The 17,748-nt window shown below is 44.8% G+C and overlaps 1 protein-coding gene across 1 annotated transcript in view; it reads left to right on the top strand.

Moving 5' to 3' along the window:
• Window positions 1–16,549, top strand: part of LOC118770724 (1-phosphatidylinositol 4,5-bisphosphate phosphodiesterase zeta-1-like) — a 45,889-nt gene extending 29,340 nt beyond the window's left edge. Inside the window, exons 8-11 of the mRNA XM_036518490.1 lie at window positions 1,321–1,493; window positions 8,919–9,045; window positions 15,703–15,852; window positions 16,467–16,549. Coding sequence (XP_036374383.1) covers window positions 1,321–1,493; window positions 8,919–9,045; window positions 15,703–15,852; window positions 16,467–16,549 — 533 coding nt within the window. The remainder of the gene's footprint in view (window positions 1–1,320; window positions 1,494–8,918; window positions 9,046–15,702; window positions 15,853–16,466) is intronic.
• The last annotated feature ends 1,199 nt before the right edge of the window (window positions 16,550–17,748 follow it).

Raw genomic sequence — 17,748 nt, 5'->3', positions numbered from 1 at the left:
GGGGTTCCCAGGAGTTCTGCTCGTGCTCCTTGGCAGCAGTTTGGTCTCAGAAGTCCCTGACTGAAGTTCCAGGTGAGGATTCGAGAGGAGAATCCTCATAGGCAATCCCTACACAAGTAATCCAACCAAGTCAAACCGGCCCTTTCCACAACTATAAAAATCCCATTTACCACTTCTTTTATGTGTCAGCTGTTTACACCCTCCCTCCTCCACTCCATCTCCCCCCTTTCTTTTCCCTGTTTATGTCGTCCACGTGAGGGGAGGGGGGGTGGTCAACAACCTCGGCCTACAGCCAGGTGCGATCCTTTTGTCAGACTCCAAGCCAAATAAAGTACATTACATGCATTACAGTACTGCTGTCGCCACACCAAACCCAAGCTTCCCACTTTGACTGTATGGACATTCATATCTGCTGAACTGGGTTCAAGTGACTGCAAGCTCCCATGCAGGAGCAGGAATCTCTCCCCCTCAGACCACACCTCCCCACAGCCAAGCGCGGTGACAAGTGGCATTAAACCGTAATCCAGCACTTCTAAACTGCTCTGCCCACGCTAATCTCAGGAACGGCTCGGGATGGGCCGCGCATTTCAGGGCTAGAGGAGCTACACAGCGTGGGTATGCATTTCTGCACACGATGAGTGTTTCCTTTGGACCGCTGCTGTTGAAGCAGACATGCGCTCAGCGTTGACTGGTAAGTCAGCAAGTAGAGCAAATGGGAGCTGATGTAAGTGATATTGTTTCCCATTACAGGTTTCGCTGTTTTTGTTCATTTGTGTTTTGGCTTTTTTTTTTCAATTGCTATCACACCATTTTTGAAACTCTAGGTGCAATTTTCAAAGCTTAACACAAAGGCAATTCCATTAAGTCATGTAAAACCCTAAATCTGGTTTTCAGCTTTAATAATACCCTTTGCAAAAGCATGCGTAGACCCAGTCCACAGGTTCATGACAATCCATTTTACTATAATATCCATTTACAACATTTATAAAAGTGTCACCATTAACTGTTTCACAACTCAAAATCACGATTTATAAGAAAGAGAGAGAGGCTGGGAGGGGTAACTGGAATAAGAAAAACAGCAAGGGAAAGGAGAAAAAAAAAATTGAAACGAGGGTGTTTTTTTTTGTTTTTTTTCCCCACATCGGGATTCTTTGTTTTAGTTGAATTGTCTTTCCTATTTTAGTTTGTTCTTGTTACCCAGTGAGCTCATGAGGGGAAAGCTGAAGGAGATGTGTTTCATGCTTTGAGTGTCTGTGCACTGCCTCCTGCTGTATTTACTGCCAGTGAATGATGCTGACTGCCGAGTTTCCATCCCTGCAGTGGCACTGAACTTCCAGTCCCTGGGTCTGCCCATGGACCTCAACAACGGCCGCTTCCAGGACAACGGAGGCTGTGGGTACGTCCTGAAGCCGCACTTCCTGAGATCCCGCGAGACGACCTTCGACCCCAGTTCCCCCCTGCCTGATCTGAAGCCTGCACAGCTACTGATGAAGGTAGCCCCCCCGTACCCGTCCATCCTGCCTGTAGCTCACAGGACCCTGTCACAGTGAGAGAGGAACTTCCTGCATGCTCTAGGCTCCACCCCCTCAATCACACCCATCAATTTTACACAGTTACTCTAAGATTGCAGCTATGTCCATGAAAAATCACATTGGACACCTCCCGTGCACTTTCAATAGCTCAGACGAATTAAATTGAAAACATGAGAGTGGTTTATGCTCAGCTGCTTGTGAGTAAAACTGTAGGCGTGTACAGTATTGTCAGACTACATTGTAACTTTGGCAAGTATGAATATTCATGAAATATATGCATGAATTTGAATTTTAAGCAAAGACTTGGGAGGAGGCCCAAAACCATTCATCAGCATCCTATCAAAGCATTCACATCAACTAATATTAACACTAACCTGATAGGGATCATGGTGTGAAACTGGCACAGACTCCTACCAGCCTTGAAACTTGAAACAAGAAACTATGAGTATACTTTACTGAAATGGGGACAGAGAATTATGACCGGTAGCCTGACCTGTAACTGTAACAACTTTACGTATTATCTCTCTATTCCGTGAAAGTGGCAGCAGATAGCTCAATCCATTGTGTGTGTGTGTGCATGTGTGCGATTGTGAGGGATACACACGACCTCACTGTTCTGCCTGACAGAGTTTAATCCAGGCTGAATGTGGTCTGCTGCGGCAGGACTGTTGCAACAATTCACATTTGCCATGTTTACTATGTTTCATACTGTATGTCTCACAATTTTGGCAGCAGACATCATGAGTCACCCTGTTTCTTGCTGCAGTCAGACAATGAAATGTATATTGGCACAGAAAAGAGCGGATCGTAAGATTTTATGTGTGTTCGAGACAAAGAGAGAGTTACAGGATCAGGATCTATCACTATCGTGTGTGTGTGTGTGTGTGTGTGTGTGTGTATGTGTGATCATGCTTATGACAGTGTTTGCATGGGTGCGTGAGAGTGTGTGTGAGCATGTGTGTGTGTGTGTGTGTGAGCGTGTGTGAGCGTGTGATCATGCTTGAGAGAGTGTGTTTGTGTGTGTGAGCGTGTGTGTGTGTATGTGAGTGTACGTTGGAGCTCACTGACGTGTTGCCGTCCCTCAGCCCACATGTGCCCACTTCTCCAGAGACTCCACAAATGTCTTTCCCTGAGTCTGTCTCAGGGTCCAACTCCAAGTATGGCTTAGGTTTAATTACACCTATATTTGTCATGGTTACATTATTTATTTTCAAATGCATTTTCCTAACACTGGGCTGGATTTGAAAGGAGGGAAGCGCTGGATGTTTGTTCAGAACAGCGTCCGGTCCACGCCAGCATCAACACTATATGCCACTGAACTCCCTTCCCACTCAGAGTTGAGGGAAATCTCTTCAATATTGCATCACTCTACTCAGCGCTCGCTACACACACGGCTTTTGTGCCGTCTCCACAGCACGGTGGCCGACTCTCTCTCTCAGGTAATACCTGAGAGTGGGTTTTAAGTGTGACCCAGACTGGAGGAGCTTTTCTCTCCCTGACGGCGGGTCAGCTTGTGCACTCCGGTGCTCGACTCCACAGGCGTTTTACCCATTACCCACCCGCACTTCGCGGGATCCATAATTCATCTGACGCGGCGCGGGAAACAAGAGCGGCGCATTTGCTGAAGGATTGCACGTTCCTCTCCGCGCTCCATCGCAAGAGGGGCAACTGCTCTGAACCGAAAGGCCCGGAGTCCCGCACAGCACGGCCCTCGTCCCTAACAAATTCATGAGAACCCCCCCCAACCATGTCAAGCAGACACTATGGCCCGGTTCTTACTGTACCAACGTCCTGAATAATGCAGGCCGACAGTGTCCCAAGAGAAGGGGCTGGATCCGGGCGCCCGCCGCTCAGAGGACATCCCCGGCGAGGATCTACCCGTCTGGAGAGACTATGGCGACACATCGCCCAGACCCACGCCACACAGCCACCCGATTGGAGGATCGCTGCAGTACGCTGGGTGATGCGAGGGCCTGTGTGGGGCGGTGAGTCCACGCACTGCCCTCTTCTCAGATGATGGTTCAGGCCTCCAGCAGGAGGAAAATATTGGTCCCGACTTTACTTCTGTGAGCCTCGGTGGGCTCATTCAAAGGCACGGCAGACTTTGGATGAGAATAATCAATGCATGAATTCAAACACGACCAGAATGGAAATGAGAAAACGGGAATACTCAAAAAATATGGTCAAAAAAATTATGAGATGAAAAAATTTCCTTTAGGCAACCCAAGTAGGCTGTACCCATGCCCCTCCTCTCCAGGCCAGGATTGGAGATTTGGAAAAAAAAAAAAAAATGTTCTAGAAATATGATTACATAGTTGAGCTCGGGTACATTCAGTGAAACTGATATGGGTTGGAGAACAGAAATTACACCAGATATTACTTTTTTGCCAGTTTAATTAGAGTATGAACCATTTTGCCAGTGTGCTCTGCAATGACTTACAATGCAAGTCATTGATTTCATAAAAACAATGAAAGCGGGTAAAAAACCCAGAGCTAAATGCAAAGGGTCAACTGTGATGCGGGTGTGCACCCGTGGCAGGAGTCAGTGATCCCACTGCGTCAGTAACAGCGTAGCGCAGCGGCTAGGGAACTGCGCTCATCAGCTTGCGGTTGCAGGTTCGATTCCCAGATGGGGAGCTTCTGTTCTACCTTTGAGCAAGGCGCTTAAACTCAGGCCGCTTCATCACACATCCAGCTGTACAAATGAATAATGTGTAAAAAGTCCCTGTGGACAAGTGTGTGGTGCCAAGCACATAATACGTTAAATAATGACCCCTCTCCTCTTTTTAGTGCAGATTTGGGGGGGGGGGGGGGGGGGGGGACCAGACCGTTCCCCTGAGCTCACCTTAACAGAGGGCGCTGAGTGATTCCTGCACAGTGTATTAAAAAGCCGTTTGCTTTTCTGACCTGGCCTATTCCTCACCGAGGCCCTTTTTAACTGCAGCCAGCTGCTTTGGTTTCAGCTTTATCTGTAATGATGATAAAAAATCCACCAGATCTCTGTTATGTAAAGCGCACCCTAGGGAGAACATATGGAAAGCCCAGCTGCACGCCACACATCACGTCGGCTAATTCGCCTTTTTTTTTTTTTGGGCTGTTGTAGCACCACTGCATTGTTGTCACCCAATTGGCTGCTTGCTGTTCTGACTAAGAGGTGACGAGGTAGCAAGGCCTTAAAGTGTGAAACACTGCCATCTACCTGCAGGAGTAAACTTAACCTCTGTATTTCTCAGGGAGAGCGGCCCTGCTGACATCATTCACAGTATCTCAGGCCATGAGGGAGGTCACTGGAGGTCAAAGTCTGGTGGCCTGCGTTCTCCAGTGAGAACCTTACGCAGTAAACTCCTTGTTGCAATAACTAAGCCAATTCAGCCACTCCTCCCAGCTTCTAGAGGGTCAGTCACCTAAACGGCTTAAAAAATTCCCGCCAAGTCCAGAATCCTCTGTTTTGTATTGAATATGCATATGTTATCTATTACCTATCATTTATCCAGGGAGACTTAACTAGCTTACAGTTTTCATTTCATCGACTCAGGTGAATTACAATACTCATTTGGACAATAGTATTCTCTTCTACCTGGGACCTGACCTGATGGCCCTCTGACCTGATTCTCTACATTTATACTCTATCCGTACACATATGGTCCTCTGCTTGCTGACAGCACAGGGCTGTGACCTGGCTGCTACGCTTCAGAGGGCAAAATATAATAAACTTTTTCAGGGGGAGAAAAATCTTTTTTGCTGCAGAGAGAAAAACAAGTCTGGCAACCATGCATGAAACAGCAACCACAACATTTTTAGGAGAGATTACTTTTTTTGGGAGGAATGGAAGGTGTGGGTGTGGACTGCGTTACGCACTCTGGCACACGCTGTCCAGAGTGTCAAGAGTGCGTTGTGGGTTGAGAGCCGCCGCCGTACAAACTTTCATTTTAATCTGGCCCTGGACATCAGTGCACTAACCACCCTGCCTCTGAAATATGAATGAACCCCCCCCCAATGCACTCCCTTCTCCAAAAAACTGTTTTTGTGTGTTTTCATTCACTTAACCTAGTATCTTTTGGGCTGTGTTCCTGAATGATTTGAAGCAGGGGTGCTCTGAGATTTGCTGTACATCCCTGGAAGTGCTCCCGGTGAAACAGGGGGATGAGTTTTACCGAGATATAAATAGCTGTATCAATGGTAAATTATTCAGGCCACAGGAAAAAAAAAAAAAAAAAAAAGCGCATCTTTGAACTGCATACACGCATAACCTTCTAATGCGGGTTTTGCGTGTGCTGCATGTGTGAACACCATCAAGGACCACACAGCCACCTGAGACACGCACTCGCACAGGCGTTGGGGTCACCCGTAAGGTCAAGTGATCACCCGCTATGTGCGCGACAGTGTTCCACTCCCCCTCAGCTCCGCCACAGGGTTAGAGTTCCTTTTTCCCCATTCGGCTGTTTAGCAATTTATGCCAGCCGCCATAAGGAGGTATGAATATTCATGGCCGCTCATGTATGAAGTTCTCCAAGAGCAAAGCTTAGCCCTGGGCTGCACAGTGTAAAGTGCAAACACACACATTCGCGGTGTTCTCATTGAAGCTCAGTGCCCCGCAGAATCACAGCCCCGTGATACCCCGTAACTGCTGTCAAATATTCTACAAAGCAATTTTCAATTGGCGTGAGCGCTTACAGTAAGACTCATTCACATTGCATTGCGTAACTAGCGCATATCTCAGGTGCGAAACTGTTCCCGTTTTGTTTTATATATGGCTATATGTTGCAACATTAGCAAATATATTGGCCTCCTTGAGAAGCATGCGAATGCAGTCTGTCTGCTTGGGTATCTCTCATGGTTTTCAGCCTGTAAACTGCAGGCCAGAAGAAGCAGCAGCAGCTCTGACCACAATGGAGAGCATTTTTCCCCTTCTGACTGCATTACCATAAGCGTTATTTACCACCATTCCCCACCCCTACCCTTTCCCCTACTCTGAGGAAACTGGCTGACACGTCTCACCAAAGAGAACAGAAGGATCAAATTTCAAAAATAAATAATTCAGGCTAAAAAGCAAATAATCCCTGCCTTGGACACAAGCACCACAAAATTCTCACAAGAATGAGTCTAGCAGGGCCCATACACCTGTATTTAATGTGTCTTCGATTAGGCAGGTGTGGTTAATTAACCAATGGCAGGCTTCACATGCACACATACAATTACAATGACCAGCAGGTACACAATTGCAGTTGATGAAATGTGATCTGCTAGTGGTAGGTTTTAATTCAGCCAAAGATGGGAAAGGCCCTTGAACATTTAACATTTTAACAATTAACAAGCTGTTTCCAGAGGACAGCTGAAGACTCTCCTTCAGAGCCACACACAAAACCTCATCGTCCACCAGCCCATTGCCAGTCCTTGTTGTTGCCAGGGTAACAAGGCTACAACAAAAAGTGGCAGCTGGGCAAACTGTGCTTGTGGACTTTGGAGAGCTGAGGGACTGTGGAAGAGTTTCGCCCCCCACCCCCAACGGCACTGAGCAGGTGTCCCACCCGGGTCACCCCCTCGTTCTCCTGTTTGAATGCTCAGCTCTGGACGTTTCTTCCAAGCTCAATCCCACGAGTCCCTAAACCCAAGAGAGCACTTGCTCGGCCCGGTGCTGTCACTGGAGGAAAGTGACAGCACCAGGAAAGTGTCTTCTCATTCACAAGTCTTACCGAGCCTGACGCTGGCCAGGAGCATCACACCGTTACTGCTCAACGGAAGGACTACCCAGCAAATGCACAACCTTCTCACAGCGGTGCCACAGCTTAGAGCTGCGCTGTGACCAGGAAACGAAGACGTGACAGTACCTTTTTCGACAGAAAAAGATGGCTGTCGCCCCGGTACCTTTCCGCCCTCCGTTCCTGAAAAGATTTCACCGAGCAAGGCGTTTTCATCAGTGCTCGACTTGCCCAGATAATAGCATGCAGGTTTGTCTTTGAGCGGGGTCACGGCGGCTCCACTCAGCTGCAGATAAGGCCGGCAGACTCCAGACCGCCTGTAATTACCCTCTCTCCCACCATCATGTCATGCCGGACCGCTCTCTGCCGCCACGCATGCAGAATAAAGCGCGGCCCCACATCAACTATTGGCCTGCTGTCTTCCACAGACAGGAGAGGAACATGTCCATCTCCGTCCGCGGCGAGGAGAAATAGAAATATTACCTCCTGTCTGTCAGTCTGATGAAAAACACGCAGCAGAAATTCTGCGCTCAAACGCGTTGGTAGTAGTTCATTTTCCATTTAGCGCTCAGCTATGCGTGCACCATGCCGGCTCACGGATAGCTGGCATCCTGCCGCCAGAAAAGAAAAACCTTAAGCTTTGCGAGTGTAACGTGGAGAAAATTGAAGTGCCCTCACAGTGTGTGTTATGTTTGGGAAAACAAAGCGAGGGGCTTAAAAAGAGAGCCGAGCACCAGAGACGCTTTAGAAATGATGGTCTGGAATCACCTGCGCTAAAACACTCCAATTCTTCGGCCTGTGATGTCCAGACCTTTCAGGTCTCTTTTGTCTGACAGACAGCAGAGGCTATTATAACCAGACTGGACTGGGAGATGGATTCACCTCTCAGAGACAGGAGCCCTTAGTCTTGCAAAGTGAATTCTCAGAAAAAGATTCAGTTAGCTGCTGCTTCTGAAAATGGGTGACAGTACCAGGATTTGGTTTTGTTTAAGCGTACGCATGGCTGGCAGTTTGGATGTTGGTTGTCACTATGTTACAGTGTTTATGCCAAGCCACTTTTCTCACTGAGACACACTGATGAATGTACTGAAGCAGACAGGCCTCCACAGCTGTGACGCCTACTAAGAATATTATAAAAAGGCAACATGCTGTAGTTTTAAATAAATCAATAAACTGAACTAAACAAAGTGTATGCTGGGTAATTACTTGTGGTCTCTCTCCTCTCTGTTTCTCTTTCTCTTGCTCTCTCATGACTGTTATGTAAGAGCACATTATATTGATCGGGTATTAATTCCTATAAGGTGTTCAGTTATTTCAGTCCGCTGTTTTATTCTGTACTGGTTGCGTAGATTCTCAGAGAACCTATGACTTTGAATGAAGTGTAGCGTATTGGTTAGAACTGGTCTTACAACCAGAATGCTGTTGGTAAGAATCCTGAGTGCTATCTGGGCTGTTGTTGCTTTAGCAGAGTAGTGTTTGATTCCATATAAAGCTTACACAGTGCTGTGTATTGTCACTACATAAGACAAGTGGATCTGTTTTGAATTTATGATGTAATAATGACCCAGACAGAAGTGTGCTGGCTGTATCTTTGAAGCAATTATGATGTAAGCTGACACTAGTGTGTGTGTGTGTGTGTGTGTGTGTGTGTGTGTGTGTGTGTGTGTGTTTATTTCGTTGTCTCCAGGTGATCAGCGGGTCAAACCTCCCTGTTTCCAAGACCAGCAAGGCTCCTGATCTCTACGTGCGTGTGGAGATCCACGGTGTCCCATCAGACAATTGCAGGAAGAAGACTGACCCCGTCAAACGCAACTGTGAGTGCAGCCCGTCAGCCTGCCCACCTGATTCACACTATAGCTCTGTGAGGTAATGTCAGGTAACGCCCTCCCCCAGGATCAGGTGGGGCAGAAATCCACCTGATTCTCACGCTACACTCTGTGAATCTAATGCCTTTGTCCAACAATTCTCACAAAGCTTAAATTTTACATAAGTTCCCAACTAAAGGGTTAGAGCCCATAACCTTCTGCTTACAGGCCTAGCTTGTTCACAGCACATTACTTCTAATTTACTTCTGTATTCAGCTGGGGCTTTAGTGAGACAGTCTGTGTCAGATATCCTGTCAAACAAAACAAAAACAGTGCTCCACTCAGGATTCAAAACCATGACCTTCTGGCTCCTGTACCACTCCTCACAGATGTGACTACATGTTACATACACTATATGGATAAAAGTATTTGGCCACACCTGTTTTTCAGGGTTTGGGCTAGGCCCCTTATCTCCAGTGAAGGGCAATCTTAATGCTTCAGCACACCAAGACATTCTGGACAATGCTGTGCTTCCAACTTTGTGGCAACAGTTTGGGGAAGGCCCTTTTCTATTCCAACATGACTGTGTCCCAGTGCACAAAGCAAGGACTATAAAGACATGGTTTGATGAGTTCAGTGTGGAAGAACTTGACTGGCCCGCACAGAGGCCTGACGTCAACCCCATCGGGCACCTTTGGGATGAACTGGAACGGAGATTGCGAGCCAGGCCTTCTCGTCCAACATCAGTGCCTGACCTCATAAATGCTCTACAGAATGAATGGGCACAAATTCCCACAGAAACACTCCAAAATCTTGTGGAAAGCCTTCCAAGAAGAGTGGAAGCTGTTATAGCTGCAAAAGGGGGACCAACTCCATATTAAAGTATATGTATTTGAATACAATGTCATTACAATGTAATGGTCAGGCGTCTGAATACTTTTGTCCATATAGTGTATGTCTTGCTGTGACCTACTGCTATTATTCCATAATTCATCATTGTTACTGTCATTCAGCGACAGCCCATTATTTCCCTGTTTCTTTCCTTAGCCTTACAATGGCGCAGATTATTACAATGGCACAGAAACTATTGCCTGCAGCCCAATTATGATGACTCTAGCCATGTATTGCTTTGTAAAGGTGTCCCTGTATGCACATAATGGGAAAATACTCAATGACCAGACACAGAGCACAACCAGTCTGATTAACCAGGCACACACACACACACACACTAAGAGGTACACACGAGCGTACCTCTGTTGTATCCAATAGGACAATGTGCTGAATGAAGAAAAAAGACTAATCTGTAGCATTAGTGGAAACAGGTGAAAACAGCGTGGAAGGGAGAGAGAGAGAGAGAGAGAGAGAGAGAGAGAGAGCGGGGGGACCTGCAGGATGAATCACTCAGAGCCTCAGTCATTAGGTGAAGCCACCATTATCCCAAAGACCAACTAAGAACCAATTACCGCTCACTGCAATCGACAGGCCTTTGCAGCAGATTATTACATTAACTCTAAGAGGATAAGCACTGGGGATTTTTCATTTAAGGCTGAAGCACCGTCTTAGGATGATTAATAAGACAATCAGCTGACTGCGTTGTCCCGGGTGGCCCGGGCTGGTTTTGTCACTGGTGGGAGGTTGGGGGAGACTGACAGTTAGGCCGCTTCCCTAAACTTCTGCAGAACAGCTTCAGGTGCTGTGTCAGGAGCTCAGATGCGCTTTACAGGCCAGGCAGGTACCGATAAAAAAAAAAAAACCCTGCAATCAGTGCGTTTCAGTGAGGAGATTCACCCCAGGAATCCGGTTTAAGATTCATGCAGGGCCTCCTTCTGAGTCCTCTTTCCCCACCAACAGCCGCTCGGATTCCAGAGGTAAAAATGTGCAAATAGGAGCTTCAAAAGGCATAATTCAGGAAGGGCTGTGCAGCAGGGAGTGGCTTTTTAGCTGTTACTGTAGCTGGCAGTGCTAGAATACATCACTGATCCAGCTCAAGATTATTCATTTGTTTGCTGAGCAGCCTCCCTCAGCAAGAGCAACTTACATAACATGACTGTTTTATATGCTGTCCTTGTATATAGTACCATTTTATATATCAGTCAAAAGTTTGGACACATCTACTTACAGAAGAGTTTTTTTTTTTAACTATTTTCCATATTTCAGAAATAATAGTAAAGACTTCAAAACTATGAAATAACACATGGAATTATGCAGTGACCAAAAGAAAGTGTTAAACAAATCAGAGCTAGCTTACAGTCTTCAAAGTAGCTGAAGAATATTTTTTAAAATTAAATTTTTTTGGAAAGAAATTCATACATCAGCTTCACTATTTATATTGGTCTAAGAAACAAATTTCAAGTGTTTAAGCGTAAGTCTTTAGATCAAAATGTCTTTGAATGCATGTTTCCCATTACCTTCATCAGGTGTGTCCAAACTTTTGATTGGTGCTGTATGTCCTTATATGGTTTGGTATGTACTGATGCGATTTTGGTGGCCTTGATTGAGAGGACTGGAGCTCACTTAAGATTCAAATCCGCAACCCTTGGAGCGTCACTGCAGAATGTCTATTTGATGTGTAAAGGACCCTGCCAAGACAACGTCTCAAACTGGAGATGTCATTGTTTGCTCACTGGCACACTCCCCTATAAGAATGACAGGAGCAATTACTGTGGTACACAATAATGTGCTGACAGTGTTGATAATATTAGTCTCCAGTGATGAGTTTAACTCCCGGAAAAAAGCAATTGCCTTTGATCACACTCACTGTTGAAAGTGTAAAACACTTTTTTTTTTTTTACTTCAAATTTACTTCATATATTATAACTTTGAAATGAATTATGTTTTTTTTTTCATTGTTTACAGCTTTATCAAACGGCTTCATGTGTGTTTCATCTTGTAACATGCCTATTAGTGAGCTCACATATACACAAACATCACAAATTATAGTTATAATTTGCACTACTGAAACTTTGTTGATACATGTGTTTCCACAGACTCTTAGGCTTAACCTAGCCAAACACTTACCCATCATCATTCATACCAGAGCTTTGCCCACACCTGCAGTTGCTTACTTTAATTAAAGTAATTAAGGTCTGATCACACAGTGGAGGAGGAGCACTATAAATTGACAGTAATCATCTTGTGCTGGCAGTTACATCATAGAACTTTCCCCCCGTCAACACACCCATCAGTCAAATCCAAGCGCCATACTATATCTCTGTCACAGCCTCTGCATAATTTTGAATGATGAATCATTTTATGTATTAGAACTACTTTTCCCCCAGGAACACTGCATAAAGTAAGACGTGATTCCAATGCGATAGACACTGTTACTGTTCAAGGTCATTTTTCCGGTTATCATTCATTTTAACTTGTGCGAAATCACGTATTTCATCATTATCGCTTCATTATGATAAGAATGATATCATTCTTATCATTCTCAATGAGACTGGGGCTTGCTTTTGAAATTATAAGCAGGTGCACAGCAGTTGCACAGATGTCTTGCAAAGACCTTAATTCTTTTACTGCAACAGAATTACATACATAAAGCATGATGATTTTGTGTGTGTGTGTGTATATATATATGTCTATATATATATATATATGAATGATGTGTGTGCGTTGTGGGTTTATTGAACTGTAATTTTATAGCCTGTGCTAAACAAAAGATGATTCCTGTGTTCAGCAGTTGTATTGTTGTATAACCCCAATCTAGGGAATACAGACACTGACCAGAATGGGGGTCAGGGTCCCCACAAACGCCCACTAAGAGGGGACTCCGTAGAGATTATATGAACTGTTACATTCTCATTAGACTCGCTCCTGACTTTTTGTCTTCGGCCCATTGCACCTGCTGCTGTATACTGCTGTCAATAAGAATCAAAGCATGACCCGCCTGCAAAAACCATCAGTGGAGTTTAATTGGTTTGTGCAGCTCCTTTTTTTCCTGTTTTTTTTTTTAATACTCTTATCCTAAACTCCAAAACGTATTCTTTCCTCTCATTTTTTTTTCCATCCAAAGCCGCTATTTGCATTTTTAAAGCAAAGCATGAGCACCTCTTGATTAAATTATACGCACAGTATCTGATGGAAAGAAGAACAATACTGGAGGCAGAACACCCCCTCTGAGAACACCAGGCATTAGGCTGTGACTGAGATACTGTGCGATGTGCGTCAGCCACTCAATTAACAGAGGGCGTTATAAGGACACGCTCCTTAAACAGCGCAACGAGCACATATTGACGAAGGTTTGATTGTAAGTCAGTCAACACTAAACGCCCAGCAGGACTACAGGGCATTCATTCCGGCTCTCGCAGAACGTTCTTGCAACGCTTCTGTAACACTAGCTCATATCCAGGCATTTCACAGGGGATACAAAAGGGGCGGAAGACACTGACAACACCTGTTTGACATAGGGCACACACCTGTATATGGCTACATGTATATGGTTCCCAGCACTTTCCCATGGGAAACAACATTGTACATCAGTGCTAATATAATCTATTTAGTTTTTTTTCTGTGGCGTGATGACAGCCCTTCTTTTCCACCTCTTGCAAGTTTACCCTCCCAGTCTTTCTGCGCAGATCAACATCTCTTTCTGAAGGAAAAACATGTCTTATTCTTTATATCAGAGAAGCGCTTGCTTGTGAGATGTGGCGAGGCACGCCTAGTTTGCTTCTAGAGTGTTGCTTTGGGTTTTGTCACGATTGCTTAGCTGTACCCAGAGAGCCATTTGTAATGGAGAAGCAATTTTAATCTCGGGCAGGGCTTTGCTCCTGCAGACAGACACAAGGCTTTGTGTCCCTAGATTGATAGCTCCCTCTCTCTCTCTCCACAGCAGTGTTGAAGAAGCGTTTCTGTGATTGCGACATCTAAACGCTGGTCCAATGGACATGGTTTTTCATTAAGAGAGAGATGTATAAAGGCGATCTATTGCCCCTGAATCTGGCTAAATGGTGGAGATTGCTGCAGGTAATGGCAAATATGAGTAGTCTGGGCTGTCCCTCCATCATTCCTGTTTTCCCCTTCTCTCCTTCTGACCTGTCTACCGTTTCATTATTTTAATTTGTTACTATGGAAAGCAGGTTGTCATGGTAGATTAAAGGGAAAAGAAGAGAATGTGTTCTTCACCTTAATTACATGGTGTTTGGATGTAGATGGGAATTTAGGTGACAGCCAGAAAGAAGATGTTCTTTTATATTCTCATTTTTTCCTCTTCCTAATTTTTTTCCACCTCATTTTTTTTTTTTTTTGAACAAATTACCCACTGTTCAGTGAAAGGAATGAATCTGCAGCATTACTGTGAGGTTTGGACAGACTTTCAGAGAAGTTTTTTTTTTCTTTTTTTTTTAATAATACAAAACTTGACAAACTTGAGTCTACGGGGGTTCTTCTGGCATTTGAAAGCCGCGGTGTGTGAGAGCGGAGCACAAAGGAAGCCCCCGGTGTCTCTCTGCTGTAATTTCCCCTTCTTCAGACACGACGAGAGGACACGCTTGATATGGGTAAATGCCAGTTTTCAATAAGCTTCGTTATGAATACCAATAGGGGCCCCGCCTATTGTTTCTCCCCCATTGTGTGAAGAAAACCTGGCAACCCACACAGACAAAATGCTCTCATTCTCCTGCAGTCCGGACTGCACTCATTAACCAATACCTGCAAAGTCACACTCCGATTCAGTTCAAGCCCCCAACCTCCTCCCTTTCTTTTCATAAATGAAAGACCACACAATCGGAGAGATATTTTGCAGTTCTCCTGAATGGCTCGCAGAGCTGTGTGCGCTAGTTTGGCATCTAATCCCGGCACACATCATGTGATCTCCATTTTTTGATGGGCAGTTTTGTGTGTGACGGAGGACAGGTTAATGGATCATAAATCCCTAAGTTTGAGGGTCCAAGTTCATCCCTAGCTTGGGTCAGTGTTTACCACAAGATATACATTCAAGCATCACTCAGATTTGGAAGGTGATTACCTCCACTGACCATTGAAAAAATCAGTCAATCAATCAATCAATCAATCTCAATCAATCTTTGGATTTTGAGTCCATAAATCAAAAAGACAACATGAAAAAGGGTGGCAGGGGGAACTTGGAAACCGTAGCCTCTGACACTGCGTTTCCTGTGACCTGCAATTACCACAGCAAGGTGCTCAAACAGCAATATCACAAACCTCAATTAGTAACTATATGTTACTCATACATACTTGTATTCCCATTAAAGGCAGCAGTACTCCATAAAATATGTCGATATGATAAACAATGAATCAATATGTGTGTATATATATAAACCTTTCTATTGATAAAAAGTTAGTTGTCCTTGTTTTCCATGGAAAATGTAGTACTTTCTATCCATTCCAATCACCTGATGCTACTGCTATATACTGTACAGAGGATGTCAAAGCAAAGTTCACAAAGTAAAAACATAAAGTGAAGTGCTGGTGAAAAAACAAGGAAGGAAAGCTCTGGCAGGGCTATCTCACTTACTAATCAGTTATAGAGACGCCTGGTAGGTTTCAGGCAAATTACAAGTTTAAAAATTGGGGTCACAGAAAAAGCAGGGCCATTTTTATGACCCGAAGTATATAGACAACCTCCCTGACAGTAGACAGCATACGGAAAGTGTGAGCTTATGAAACTATTTAGAGATGCGAAACGCGTTGACGTGTTCCACACAGCCCTGAACCCTCGGTGGGACGCCTCCATGAGCTTCACCATCAGCGTTCCCGAGCTGGCCTTAATCCGCTTCACCGTCAGAGACCACAGCGTCCGCACCGGCAACGACTTCGTGGCCCAGTACACACTCCCCTTCAGCAGCATGAAGAAAGGTCAGGAAACGAGAGCGGCTGCTTCACCTGGTGCTGTCACATCATCAGTTGAGGGTTTATCACCTGGTAGTGTCAATCTGCTCAGTTTCAGACAAACAGAATATTGATCTAGTGACTGGGATATATGTTAGTATACTCGCCTTCCCTTATCTAGTCAGGTTGCGCAAGTTAAGCTGTGGTGGTGCTTGAATAGTGTTATGCTCATACTCACTGGTTTGGCAGTGTTGTTAGCCTGGTCTGACACTGTTGCTCCTTACACTTGAATGAACACACTTCTGTTCTTTTGTGCTGAAAATCGCTCTGGATAAGAGCATCTGCTAAATGAATGTAATGTAATGTAGTGTTGTAAAGTATATACTTGTTGTGTCCTGCCAACTTAAAAGCCCTTGGCAGATAAATATCTTATCGGTCACTACAGGCTAAATGCAACGAGTAGGCTCAAATGCTCGGTCTGTACAAAGCAGCACTGTGAGTATCTCAATCTGAGATATACAGGAATCAGAGATGGTACCTTTAGGGCACTGCTCCAAAGTGCACAGGACAGTATTGTGTTTGTCATGTTGTCATGCTGTCATTGGGCAATCCCATGCCAAAATACATGCCTCTGCCTCCAGGTTACCGCTGGGTGCCCCTTCTGTCTCGGGAGGGGCAGAATCTGGATCCAGCCTCGCTCTTCATCTTTGTGTGGTATTCCTAATACACCATCATCATCATCGAGCTCATCAGTCAGAAGTAAACCCCCACCTGCTGCAGCTTCCTCTGCGAAATTCCGTTTGCGAAATGGCAAAGGAAGCAAGGACGACCTCACAGGCCATGTGCATCCATTTTTATAAACAGAAAATAAACTCTTATACACAGAGACACACGTTACTGTTGGAATTAGAATGGGGAAAAGCAGTTACGTTTATCTGTGGGCTACTGTAAGGTGGACCTGAAAAATAGCTCACAAATAGCTCACATATTTCTCGCAGTTGGAAGATTGTAATAGGAGGTATGAGGTTGAGAGGGTACACCCTCTCAACCTCACACCTTTTGCATAAAGGAATCAAAATCAGAGAACAACAATAATATAATATTGCACAAGACTTCAAAAAACATATCCTTCATAATCCAAATCTCAAGGTACAGTACATACAGCAGGTTCCAAATAAAAATAGGCTATGTTCCTTCATATCAACCAACCACAGCGATGGCTTTTTTTATTTATTTATTTTTTTTTTACACAGTGCATTTTACAGGTCAGTGGCTCAAAGGAAGATTACAGTACATTAGGCTTACACGACAGACTGTATGAACACATTCCTCCTCCTGTCATGGGGAAATCGTGGTAATAGATGGCACTGGGGAGCCCTGGAGGGGGGGGGGACAGAGTAAATAGCTTGTGGCCACTCCACAGACTGGCAGCAAGCACTCGGGCCTCAACCTGCTACCCCCGCCCCCAGGCACTGTCACCCAGATTCATCAAAGCCAGCCTTCAGATCACAAAACAGAACACAGAGGACCTAAAACCAGGCTAGAATGCAGAGAGAGGTTCTCACTGCTGGTAGTGCAGTACTTTAGCTTTTCCTGTGCAAGGGTTTGCCAAAGTCAGTGCATAAGACTCATTCCTGGCTCATTATTGCTGGTTTGTGGCCTGCCTGCCACAGCGATAGATTCAGTACTTTGGATTTAAATGGAAGCAGCATCCTTTAAGTTAACCCTGTCATCTGATGGTGCAATTATGTGTAATTAAGTTATTTAGTTATTTCTGCTGTATTTTTTTTTTATTAAACACATACTGTGCTCCTTCATCTGGCAGTTACCTTCATTATTTCATAACTTGAGACAGTTTTACAAACTACAATGTCGCACAATATTATATCTATATCTGTACATATATATTATCAGCGATATAGA

Source organism: Megalops cyprinoides, chromosome 23 (assembly GCF_013368585.1).
Source record: "Megalops cyprinoides isolate fMegCyp1 chromosome 23, fMegCyp1.pri, whole genome shotgun sequence".
In the NCBI taxonomy this organism is placed as follows: Eukaryota; Metazoa; Chordata; class Actinopteri; order Elopiformes; family Megalopidae; genus Megalops; species Megalops cyprinoides.
This window is presented reverse-complemented; position numbering and strand designations above follow the sequence as displayed.